The sequence below is a fragment of the Suricata suricatta genome, chromosome 2 (genome assembly GCF_006229205.1).
Source record: "Suricata suricatta isolate VVHF042 chromosome 2, meerkat_22Aug2017_6uvM2_HiC, whole genome shotgun sequence".
NCBI classification, from domain to species: Eukaryota; Metazoa; Chordata; class Mammalia; order Carnivora; family Herpestidae; genus Suricata; species Suricata suricatta.
This window is the reverse complement of record NC_043701.1, coordinates 136,664,806-136,676,829: the sequence shown is the minus strand read 5'-3', so window position 1 is coordinate 136,676,829 and position 12,024 is coordinate 136,664,806. Positions and strand designations below refer to the sequence as shown.

The window sequence follows — 12,024 nt, the reverse complement described above, 5'->3', positions numbered from 1 at the left end:
CCCAGAGCTTGAGAGCCGGTTCATTTGTGTCCCCGCGTCTTGCGCAGGCTCTGTCGTGCCTGGAAGGTTGGTGAGCTGGTTGGGTCCGGGCTGCAGCTCCGGAGGGTTATCCCCCACCCACTCCTTGCGGCGACTGGAGTCTGAGAGTCGCTCCTCCTAGGCGCACACAATCTGAGGTTTGCAGAATGAAAATCAATAAAATCAATGCAAATACAAAGAACACGAAACGTTGTTTGGTTATTATTTGCGTTAAATTCTTTTATTTGGTTTTTCTTTATTTTCTTCTTGCAAAAAGGGGCTTTGGCTCGGATCCGGGCCTCGGAGAGGGAAGCAAAATGCCCCGGGTCTCCCTGCAGGATGCGGGGGCCTGTCCTCGGTCCCGAGCGGCTGGCAAACTTCCCGGAGCGGCAATGCTGAGTCCGGCAGCGAGAGGGGAGCCCCTGGTGCGTTCGGCTTCCGGATACGGCTTTTTCTTCCCCGCGCCTCATTGTCCGCACTTTAGGGAGAGGTCCCCCTCTCCTTTGCATTTCCACGGTTCATCACCCCCACGCCAAGGGGGCCTTGCCTTCTCCCCTCTCCCCCCCCCCCCAGCTCTCCCCGGCGCTTTAAATAATGATATTTGCATGCAGGGAGCGATTCATAAATATGTCAGGGCCGGTGAAATATAGGCAACATTTCAAACTTTCTATTTAAAAAACATGAATTATGGCCGCGGAAAATGTGTTCCCATTTAAAGGCGATACGAAGTATTTGGTGTCTCGTCCCCGGGCCCATCCATCACGCAGACAATAAAGAGAGTTTTTCGCCCTGACACCCGCGATTTATGGGCGCCCTTCTCTGCCCTCATCACTCACCCGCCGCGGCCGGCCGGGCGACAGGCCCGGCGGAGAGAACAGCAGCCGCCCCCCACCCCCGCGCCAGCCCGCGCGCTCACTTTGCGCCCTCGCCAGCCCCCTAAGGCCTCTGCTCCCAGGGGGAAACGCCTGCTCCCGGGAGTTGGGGGATCGGTGGTGAAGGTGGTGAAGGTCTAGGCAGCCGAGCGACAGCTGAATCCAAACTCGTCCTCTCACCTCAGTGCGAACCTCTTTCAGGGGCTGGGACTGAGCGCGCCGCGGAGCTGCGTTGCGTGCCCGCTCGGCGTCGGGGCCTCGCCCGCCAACCGCGGCGCCGCGCTTTAAGTTTCCAACGCAGGCTGCGGGAGGTTATTTACGTGCGGGTTCGAAGTGTCGGGAGAGGACTGTGCTGGGGGCTTCCCAAGCCGACCTTTGGGCATTCCGCCCCGGGAAAGGCAAGCTGCTTTCAAGCTTCCTTGAGCCTTGCTTGGTGTATGCTTCTGGGCAAAGCTCTTTCTGCAACTTTTACAAAGCCTCCTTTTCCCTGGTACGATCCCCACTAACACATCCTGGGCGTCCAGGACACCTTGGAAACTATTACGGACAGGGGCCGAGGAGTTGGCGAGAAATAGGAAGGGGAGGCGCCTTTCCTAGCTTTTCGCCTCGGGCCAGGCTCTGCTACCCCAAGCCTTCTTAGCCCACCGCCCACACCTTGCGCGCGCACAAACCGGCGCGCGGTCCTCCCTAAGTCACTACCGAATCACTGTGGCAAACTTGCGTCGAAGAAAGTTCGGGCTCCATTTGCCGCGGAATTTGCTTTCAGTTTTCGCCGCGGGCGGACACGGCCCCGGCAGACTCGGCCCGGCTGGTCATGAAGCACCACCTGGAGTGGAGACGCTGCCTGGCACAGCCGGGAAGCGAGGGGCAGCTCCCGGCCTGAGGGCGTTGAGAGTCCAGCGCAGCCGCGTGATCACCAGGAGCCACCCCGAGTCCCGTGCTGGGCCGAAGCATCTGCGTACACTCGAACCGGGAGCCGTTTCCTGCCGGATGCCTGAGAGCTGAATTTATTCAGATGCAGGCAGCGCAAACCGCAGAGAAATCCCGTCGGTTCTAAAAATGACAAGGTTGAATTTATTAGATCACGATTCATGTGTAAGTGCAGGGAGATGAATATTATACAAACAGCGCCAGGTCCAGAGTGAACGGAAGATCGCTTCCGGTTTCAAGGCATGTAACCTAACATTTGAATATTTAGATCTATAGAGGGATATAAAATATTATTAAATTCTTGGTGTATGCACACACAGTCAAGTTGAAAAAAAATTCTAGAGCAAGTTTTTTTTACAGCTCCTGCTTGAGTGTAATTCGGACATAATGTCCTAATAACCACCCAGTGAATATTTCCTGTAGCCAGAGTGAGTTTGGCTAGGTTGACCGGTGCAGTATGTGTACTTCTTTAAATATCTGCGGCATGGCAGAGGTGAAATAAATACATTTAAGAAGAGCGGGCACACAGATAACTGAATAACTGCGTCACTACAATATTTCCGGGTATGGAAATAAATATTACTCCAGGTTGGCTGTGGAAGGTGTGCACAACTTAGGGGGGCTTTCGGGAACCCGAGGTCGGAGCCACAGGTCCTGAAGTGCTGGGCATCGAGCACACTGAGGTGGGCCCCATGCGAAACCTAGGCCCCTGGCGTGCCTGCTCCGGGTGGCTCGGCCAGAACCGCCAACATTGTCTTGCCTCCGGGATTCTCCCGGATACACGCTGGAAGAGAGAGACAACACCAGGCGCTGAACCTGGCCTTTAGGATAGGAAAACCTGGGGTCCTGGCGGTAGACATTTCCCCCTTAGCCACTTCAACGGCCCCTCAATCCTGGCTCCACCAGGCTCAGGCAGTGGCCTTTTGGGCCTATAGATTTGGAGCAAGAGCGTGTAAAAGGGCGGGTTGCGCTTGGTTCCAAGTGGTCCCAAAGCGCAAAGCTGGAGGACACCGGAGAAGGCCACAATTTCATGTCCCTGCGAAATCCGGGCCCCACCTGGCCTGGGGAGCGCCAGTTTGAAGCCACGGAAGTGATTGGCTGCATTTACTTATTAAGTGTTAGGCATCCCCTCACAAACTCAGTACTGAGGCCCAGATGCCCCAAGGGTCTCCTCCGTATATTTGCAAAGCCCAGGAACGCCAAGATCGGGTCGGCCACGTTGCAGCTATGCCATTCCAAGGCCAAATACTAATTCCAGAATTGGGCGCTTGCAACCATCCAACCGTCACACTACCCTGGTCTTTTTTTCTCAGCCCTTCAAACGCACCCAACCCTGGCACAGGGGCAGAGCTTCTGAGACCTCCTGCTTGGGGAGAAATTAGGCAGGACTCTGTCAGGAGTTCCTGGGAATTGCACACACTCCTGAGGCAGCCCTGCCACAGAGGGGGGAAAAAAAAACCGGGCGCTGAGAATGCCCTGCTTCAGAGAGTGTGACTGCGCCGAAGTGGTCTATACGGTATACCGAGAGGAGGGAGAGAGAATAGGAAATATTCCCTGTCAAGTAGGAAAAGGAAGAAAGGAAGAAGGGGAGAAAGAATAAAAAGGTTAGGGAATCTAGAAAGAAGCGTGTGAGGAAACAAAAAAGGGAAGAATAGAGGAGAAAAAGCCAGGAGAGGCGAGCCGAAAAGAGTCCAGGCCTTGCCAGGCTCCGGGACCAGGCCAGACCGTGACTCCAGCAGGCCCGGTGCCACCGCAGGCCCGAGAAGAGGTGAGGACCTCGCGAGATGGTCCCCCATCAACCCTGCGAATCTGGGCCCCGCTTCCAGTCCGGAGGGGCGGGCCTAGGTCCAGCGGCCTCCGCCTGCTCCATCTCTTTCCCCCTCCGGGGGGCCCACAAGGCGGGGCGGGACCAGGGTGGGAAGGCCTCCAGGGGCGCGCGCCAGGCCCGGACTGTTTGGGCGCTCTGGGCCAGGCTTTCCAGCTCGCCGGGCCTGACCTGTCAGGCGGATTATCTTCGAGGGAGATTAATAGGGGAGGCGGGCTGCAATAATAATCGTTTTGTTTGATGTGACAACTCTGATAGGCGTTGATTTACTTACAAACTGATAGGCTTTTAATTGAGCGCCTCCGCCGAGCCCGAGATGAAAGGGAAGCGGCGGTGAAAGGCGGCCCGCCTGCCCTCCGGCCTCAATACTGATTAGCCATCTCGACAGTGAATAGTTCAAGGCATTTTCAAACTTTTTTCCTCAGCTCTCTCGCCTTCCTTCTCCCACCCCCTCCTCAAATATCTGCCATGCCCATTCCTTTTTTAGAGAAAACAAATCATTTACACTGTGTGCAAATAAAATCCACAGGACATCCACGCCAACCGCCGCTGGGGTTGGAGGCTTTAGGCCTAGCGCAGAGTAATTAATAACTCCCCCACCCCCAAAGTCTGCAAGGCCTTCAGGGATTTGGCCTCCCGGGCGAGATGCGCAGGCTCGGATGCCGGCGCCTCCCGAAAGTCCGGGGCGCGCAGGCCCCCAGGCGCCCCCGTGCGCTCGGACCTTCAGAGTTGGGTTTGCGAAGAGCGAACGCACGCGGACCACGACCCGCGCGCGCGGGCCGCTCGGCGCAGGCCTACGATCGTGTGGGGCCACACCGTGGCACTCCCATTTTGGGGCACGCGGGAGCCACTTTCTGGTTCCCTCAGGCTTTAAGTACTGGGGTTCCTGCCCCTGAGTCACCCAGGGCAAAGAAAAAGCTGCTGGAATTCCAGGAGAGGGTCAAAACTGTGTCTGGAGACTACAGGGGGCGGAGAGGACGCCCGCGGTCACCTCCAGTTCTGGCCGCCACCCCCCAGCATTCAGTGTCCTGGCCTCACAAGGAGGCTGCGGCGACGCGCGGCCCACGGCGGGGCTAGCGGAGCTGGGAGCTCTACAGTTGATCCGGGCCGACACCTCGACAGCAGAGCACTCACTGTGCAGACAGACATTAACACACCCGCTGGTTACAAGCGGCCTCCCCCACGCGCTGCCCTGTAAAGACAGCGTAGGACTGTCCCACCCTCAGAAACGGGCACCTGGGACTCGCTCACCAAAGATTATTCAGACAACCTTCACAACCTCGAGTGTGACCTCGCCACCATCTCACGGACTCACCTTCCTCAGCTGTCGCACAGGCAGACACTCCAAATCTCCTTGAACGCAGGTGTGTTCTTACACCTACATACACGCACACATACACACATCGACAAACAGCAGCCCCAAAAACACGCCGCCTCACTTCGCTCTTCTCCAAATTATCTTTAGTCAAGTTACAATCCCATGAAGTTTACCAACCTAAAGAATCAAGGGATATGATTAAAACGCAGAAAAAGAATGCCTACGAGAGAATTCTAAAACTCACCCCCAGAAAGTTCTCGGTACCTGTGTGGAGTGGGAGAAAGACAAAAAAGGGAGACAGGGGAATGGAGTGGTGAGAGAGGAGAGGGCGAGCCTGCGGAAGGCAGGTCCCAGACCCGACCCCCGCAGTTCGGGGCTCAGCGCCGGCGGAAACCGAGTCTCCAGACCCGGCCCCTGCCCCCCGCCCGGGTACACACTGGCTCCTGGCTCCCCGCTCTCCCTGCCCCACCGTTTATCAAAGGACTTGACAACAAAAGAAGAGCCAGGGCGGAAAAGTGGGGGAGGGGAGATTCAAAGCCGTCCTAGTCCTTCCGAGGAAGGGGATGTGTCCTCCTCTCGCCCCCTTCCAGTTTCTGCGAGTTTCTGGAGGCGACCCCCGAACTCGCTCCGGACGCTACCAAAGCCCTGACAACTCACACGGCGGCACAGACGTACACACAGACTTGTGCACCGAGCTCCCAGGTACACAGAGGCACACACAGCGCCTCCCCTCTTCCTCCCAAACCGCCCGAGTGACGGTGCAAATCGAGGGGAACGCGGCAGTCCCGCTCCGCTTCCCTGGAAGACCCAAGTTCCTACAGGCAGCCGTCCCCTCCCTCTCTCGTTCCTTCTCTCTGCTTTCCCAACGCAGGTCAGTCCCAGCTCGGCGTTCCTATCAGTTCGGGCTAGTAGCCCAGAATAACTCCGGCTACCAAACCTGCGGGATACCGCAGGGTGGGAGAGGATTGGGGAGAGGGCCTGAGTCAGTTTGAGAGGTATCTCCACCAGACACCCACGGACAGGCCTCCTCAAAGCCTCTCGGCTCTAGCTACGATCCGAAGGGAAATCAAAGAATTAAGACCAGGAGGAAGTACCCTACCCTTGACCTTCAGGACTCAAAGTTACATTGGTGGTGTGGCTCTTAGAAATAAGTCTGAGTTTAGAATCGGGGCACTACGAAGGGTGGACTCCGCGGCAGGTTGGCAGCCTGACATCCTCACGTTCCCGAGGGACTATCCGGGGGACAAAAACATCTCCCATCTTAGACGCCGCCGCCGCCCGTCTCGGGTACCCGGGGCAGCTCCTCCCTCCGTGGCCCCAACAGACTGAAGTCCCAGAGGTAGAAAGCTGCATCTTTCTTCCATTCCGAGGGGGGCGAAGCTCACACCCCAGGCCTGTGCAACCCTCTCAGCGCCCTGGGCGCACCTGCGCACTTTACCCTCACTATTCATTTTCCTGACACAGAGAGCCTCTTTTCCTCTCTTTCATTCTTTTTCTTAGAGCCACCCCCACCCCATCCCAGGAGGCTGCTCCTCTTTCCCCCTCCATAGGTTCCCCCTTGGTCTCTTCCTTACTCTCCATCTCTCTCTCCCTCTCCCTTTTTCCCCTTCAAGTCGCACCCGCCTTGTAATCAGCAACAAAAGCTGACATAAATCACAGGCGGATTGACAAGAGCTGACAAATAACTGATTGATTGCGGTCGAGGAACATTGACAATTGATGGAGGGGTGGAGATGCCCAAAGAACTGAGGAGAGGGGGAGAGAGGAGAAGAGAGCATAGCAGGAGAGAGTAAGAATGGGGAGGAGGACGGAGTGTGAAACAGAGGAAACATGTGACCCCGGCTCCTGCCCCAATCTGCTTGTCCCCGGGCGTCACGTGGCCGGGAAGGGCTGGGAGCCCAGCGCACAGCCCGGAGACGAGCTGCCGCCGCCTCCGCTGCCCACCTAGCTTCTGGTTTCTCCGCTGCCGAATCTCGGGAAATCAAAGCGGGCGGGCGGACTTCTTCAGTCACCCGCTCCCCACCTTTCCTTACCCTGGCGGCCGCGCCGCGACAGATTTCAGTTACTGAGCAAAACAAAATATTTGGTGTGTGGGTCCCCTGTGCGCCCCTGGAGTTGACAGCTCAGCTGTTGTCCAGACTCCCGCCGTTGCTCCTTCTGGACATCCCCTCAATCTGTTCCTCTTACGCACCCTCCTGCAAAAAAAGGTTTCAGTTTATTTTCGAGCCAGGAAAAGGAAGGACGACGAGGTATGAAAAAAAAAAGAGGGAGGCGGCAGATAGCAAACGCAGAATAAATGTCCAGGTCGTCCTCGGAGCGAAATCTAGGGAGGGGACACGCGGGAAGGGAGGGGGGGCGGTGAAGAAGGAGCTGCCCATTAAAACCAGCGCTGAGAGTCCTGGCGGCGGCGGCGGCGGCGGCGCGGGACGCGTCACATCCCCTTGACCCTCCAATCACCTCGGGCTCCCATTTGATTGGAAGGCGGCAAAGGCTTTAATCTCCCCCTCGGTGCAGCTGCTTTTGAAGTGAGTTTCCTCGCCAGAGCCCCGGCTGGACAGGCAGCGGCTCACATCGCCAAGCGCAGCGCCAGCGCCGGGTCGCGAGTGCGCAGCGCAGGGGCACAGCCCGAGGCGGACACGGCGAGCCACCGGGCACTACCACAGTCCGGCCGGCTCCTCCCGCTCGGCCACGGCACTGCTGCGGGCCACCCAGGATTATTCGCTTCTGGCCCCAGACGCTGAGAAGGCGCGCTGGGTGCCCGTGGCCGCCGCGCCAGCTCCTCCTCCTCCTGCTTCTGCTCCCGGAGCGAGCGCGCAACCCGGAGCCCGCCCCGCGCCTCCCGGAGCCCTCCCCCCGCTGCTCCCATGCGTGCGGGTGGGTCATGAGCACAGCGCCCTCGCTTTCTGCCCTAAGAAGCAGTAAGCCCGGCGGCGGCGGCGGCGGCGGCGGCAGTGGCAGTGCGGACCCTGCCTGGACCAGCGCGCTCTCTGGAAATAGCTCTGGCCCCGGCCAAGGCTCGTCCCCGGCCGGCAGCACCAAGCCTTTTGTGCACGCTGTGCCCCCCTCTGACCCTCTCCGCCAGGCTAACCGCCTGCCCATCAAGGTGCTGAAGATGCTGACGGCACGGACTGGCCACATTTTGCACCCCGAGTACCTGCAGCCCCTGCCTTCCACTCCCGTCAGCCCCATCGAGGTAAGGACCCTCTCCCCGGATCGCGCTAGGACCACAACCCTGGCTGCCGCTTCACAGGATTTCTTTCTCTCGGGATCTGGGGGTGGAGATGGGGGGGGGGTGTCAGAGTGATTCAGTTCCGGAATGGGGGGGAGCACATAGTGCTCCCGCACCTTCAAACTAGGGCGGAAAGGGGGGAAGAGGTAGAATGGGGTGTGAATGCTAGGGGACAAAGCAGCGAAAACTTATTTCTCCCTTTGGTATTAAAGCCTCTACCCTGACTCAGGCCCCCTTACTTTCGGCCCGGAAGACGGACGGAAGTCCGAAATGCGGTTCCAAAGTCGCAGTTAAGGGCCCCCAGAAGCTGATATTTGTATACAGCCTCTAAGGCGCCAACTGCCTGAGCCCTTACTCTGAAGAAATAGGTGGTGTGTGTGTGTGTGTGTGTGTGTGTGTGTGTGTGTGTGTGTCGGGGGGAGAAGTATAGTTTGGGGTCTAGGAGTCAGAAACCGAAACATTTCCGAGTATTTTTAAAAATACAGTTGGCGCTTATAGAGGGCAGAATATATCCTGATTTAGCGGGGGGGGGGGCTGCCGCCTTTCTCAAGGGCGAGTATGTGTGTGTCTGTGTGTCTGACGAGGGGTGTGGGGGTACTGCCTAGGATTGCTCCTGGAGCTGGGAGGATCGTAACTGGCAGTTTGCGGAAGAGCATTTGAACCCTAGAAGCCAGGATTCTAAAGGGTTTCCCCTTCTTTCTCTTTGTGCCACCCCCCCCCACAACCTCACGTCTGACCCCGCAGCTTGATGCCAAGAAGAGCCCGCTGGCGCTGTTGGCGCAAACATGCTCGCAGATCGGGAAGCCCGACCCCTCGCCCTCTTCCAAACTCTCCTCTGTCGCCTCCAACGGGGGCGGTGCGGGCGGTGCCGGTAACGGCACCGGGGGCGACAAGGACGCAAAGTCGGGCCCCCTCAAGCTGAGCGACATCGGCGTGGAAGACAAGTCGAGTTTCAAGCCGTACTCCAAACCCGGCTCGGATAAGAAGGAGCCGGGAGGCGGCGGCGGCGGAGGCGGTGGTGGCGGGGGCGGCGGCGGGGGGGGTTCAGCAGAAAAGTCTGGATTCCGGGTACCGAGCGCCACCTGCCAGCCATTCACACCCAGGACAGGCAGCCCAAGCTCCAGCGCCTCGGCCTGCTCGCCAGGAGGCATGCTGCCTTCGGCCGGGGGCGGCCCGGAGGGCAAGGACGACAAGAAGGACCCCGACGCAGGAGGCGGCGGTGGCGGCAGCAAGGGTTCCGGGGGCGCCTCGGCCGAAGGGGGACCCACGGGGTTGGCGCACGGCCGGATTAGCTGCGGCGGAGGGATTAATGTGGACGTAAACCAGCACCCAGATGGGGGCCCCGGGGGCAAGGCTCTAGGCTCAGACTGCGGCGGTTCATCGGGCTCCAGCTCCAGCTCGGGCCCCAGCGCGCCCACCTCGTCCTCAGTGCTGGGCTCTGGGCTGGTGGCTCCGGTATCGCCCTACAAACCGGGCCAGACAGTGTTCCCTCTGCCTCCCGCGGGCATGACCTATCCTGGCAGCCTGGCTGGGGCCTACGCTGGCTACCCGCCCCAATTTCTGCCACATGGTGTGGCGCTTGACCCCACCAAGCCGGGCAGCCTGGTGGGGGCGCAGCTGGCGGCAGCCGCGGCGGGCTCTCTGGGCTGCAGTAAGCCGGCGGGCTCTAGCCCCTTGGCCGGGGCGTCGCCGCCATCCGTGATGACAGCCAGTTTGTGCCGGGACCCGTACTGCCTCAGCTACCATTGCGCCAGCCACCTGGCAGGGGCGGCGGCAGCCAGCGCTTCGTGCGCTCACGATCCGGCCGCGGCGGCCGCGGCGCTCAAGTCCGGATACCCGCTGGTGTACCCCACGCACCCCCTGCACGGCGTGCACTCTTCGCTAACAGCGGCCGCCGCTGCCGGCGCCACACCGCCCTCCCTGGCAGGCCACCCCCTCTACCCCTACGGCTTCATGCTCCCTAACGACCCGCTTCCCCACATCTGCAACTGGGTGTCGGCCAACGGGCCCTGCGACAAGCGCTTCGCCACGTCCGAAGAGCTGCTGAGCCACTTGCGGACCCATACGGCCTTCCCCGGGACAGACAAACTGCTGTCGGGCTACCCTAGCTCTTCGTCTTTGGCCAGCGCCGCAGCGGCCGCCATGGCTTGCCACATGCACATCCCCACGTCGGGCGCCCCGGGCAGTCCCGGGACGCTGGCGCTGCGCAGCCCCCACCACGCGCTGGGACTCAGCAGCCGCTATCACCCCTACTCCAAGAGCCCGCTACCCACACCCGGCGCTCCTGTGCCGGTGCCCGCCGCCACCGGACCCTACTACTCCCCCTACGCCCTCTACGGACAGAGACTGACCACGGCCTCGGCACTGGGGTATCAGTGAGAGCGGTGGGGAGGGTTAGCAAGGGAGAAAAAGGAGTTGGGGGGGGGGAGGAGCTGAGGGAGGGCCGGGAACAGGGCAGAGGCTACTGTCACCCGCGCGTGGGGATGACCCGGGCCAGGAAAGGAAAAAATATATATACCGTATCTATCTACCCAAAACAGCGACCGAGACCTGGTGGGAAACTCCCCTTTCCTCCACCTCTTATTTCCCCAGCCACGCAAACTTTATAAAAGTTGAAAAAATATCATTTGACTTTTTATAGAAAAAGAAGGAAAAATTAATTGAGAAAGTGTTCATCTGAGGACTGCGTCGGTGGACACTGGTATTTATTTATGTTAGCTCCAAGCGGACCCGTGGTTCAAAAGTGCATTATTTAGTTTGATCTCCGTAGGTAAAAAGGAGGAGGGGTAAAAAATAAAAATTAATCTTGAGGGTAAAAATGTGGAAAACAAACCCTCCCATCCCTTGTAGATTATAAATAAATACAAAACCGCCACAGAACTAGAGGTCTTCTCTTTAATGTTACTTTAAAATTGCTATTATTGTATTGTACGTTCTTATTTAATGTCTGATTGAAACACAAATTTACATGCATGTTTGTTACAAAAAATGAAAAAACAAAACAAACAAGTCACAATTTGTCAGCTCTGATTTCAAATTGCAATTATTTTTAAGGTGTATACCATCGAAAGAGAATGGGTATTTTTTTGTATGTATTCTGGAAGAAAACAAAAAAAAAAAAAGGAAAAACAATTCTATTCCAAAACCTCATTTGCCTTATTTTGTTCTTTAAAAGGAACACAACTATTTTTAATTTTTAAGTCCACCCGCTGAGAAGGGGACAAGTAAGGTTTACGACGTCATGTACTAAAATAGACAATGTATCGCTTTAAAGATTAAAATTCCGTATATTTGATGTATTAAAAGGTTTTACTTCTTCTTATCTTTTTTTTTTATTTTTTTGGCGAAAGAGAAAGGAAGAGAATGCCAATTTCGGCCGCAGTGGGTTCCCTGGGCCTCAGGGCTGCTCCTACTTCCCAGGACCGTGGCTGCATTTCCTATTGTTTTTGTTGTGATTTTTAGGAAGAGGCAAAGGGCTGGCCAGTCGTGGGGTTGGCTTTGGGGAAAATATTTTTAAACAGGGGATTTCACAATTTGTAAAGATAGTGTCCTGAGCAATCTTTCATTTCGTTTTTAATTGTCCTCTCAGCACACGGTTTGTTAAAAGTGAAAGGAAAAAAAATGATTTTTTAAACTCATTATTTCTCTCTTGCGATTTTGGGGAATTTGGCTTTTGTTTTGTACAGAGAGCGTCGCAGTCCAGGGCTCTCCCCAAGGCCTTGGCCCCGGGTAGGTGCCTCTGCCAGTTGCCCCTGTCTTTGCTTTCCAAGCATCCCTGTCCCGGGTGGGCAGCCGGAATAGATCCAGACACGGGGAGCGCTTGGGAATCTGT

The 12,024-nt window shown here is 57.4% G+C and overlaps 1 protein-coding gene and 1 long non-coding RNA gene across 2 annotated transcripts; one reads left to right on the top strand and one right to left on the bottom strand.

Moving 5' to 3' along the window:
• Positions 1-232: 232 nt before the first annotated feature.
• LOC115285576 lies at positions 233-5,355 on the bottom strand. The gene is made up of 2 exons (XR_003905588.1): positions 4,961-5,355; positions 233-1,943 (listed from the first exon to the last, which is right to left on the bottom strand). It is a non-coding gene; the product is annotated as an uncharacterized LOC115285576 (long non-coding RNA).
• Positions 5,356-7,401: 2,046 nt separating this feature from the next.
• ZNF503 (zinc finger protein 503) lies at positions 7,402-11,813 on the top strand. Its single transcript, XM_029932011.1, has 2 exons — positions 7,402-8,156; positions 8,937-11,813. Exons 1-2 carry the CDS (start codon positions 7,845-7,847, stop codon positions 10,569-10,571), a joined length of 1,947 nt encoding a protein of 648 aa, XP_029787871.1. The 5' UTR covers positions 7,402-7,844; the 3' UTR covers positions 10,572-11,813.
• The last annotated feature ends 211 nt before the right edge of the window (positions 11,814-12,024 follow it).

Excerpts from the sequence above, each read along its gene's own strand:
- ZNF503 (XM_029932011.1), top strand. The coding sequence starts at position 7,845 with ATGAGCACAGCGCCCTCGCTTTCTGCCCTAAGAAGCAGTAAGCCCGGC. Across the intron at positions 8,157-8,936 it reads CTCCCGTCAGCCCCATCGAG|CTTGATGCCAAGAAGAGCCC; the intron begins GTAAGGACCCTC and ends CTGACCCCGCAG.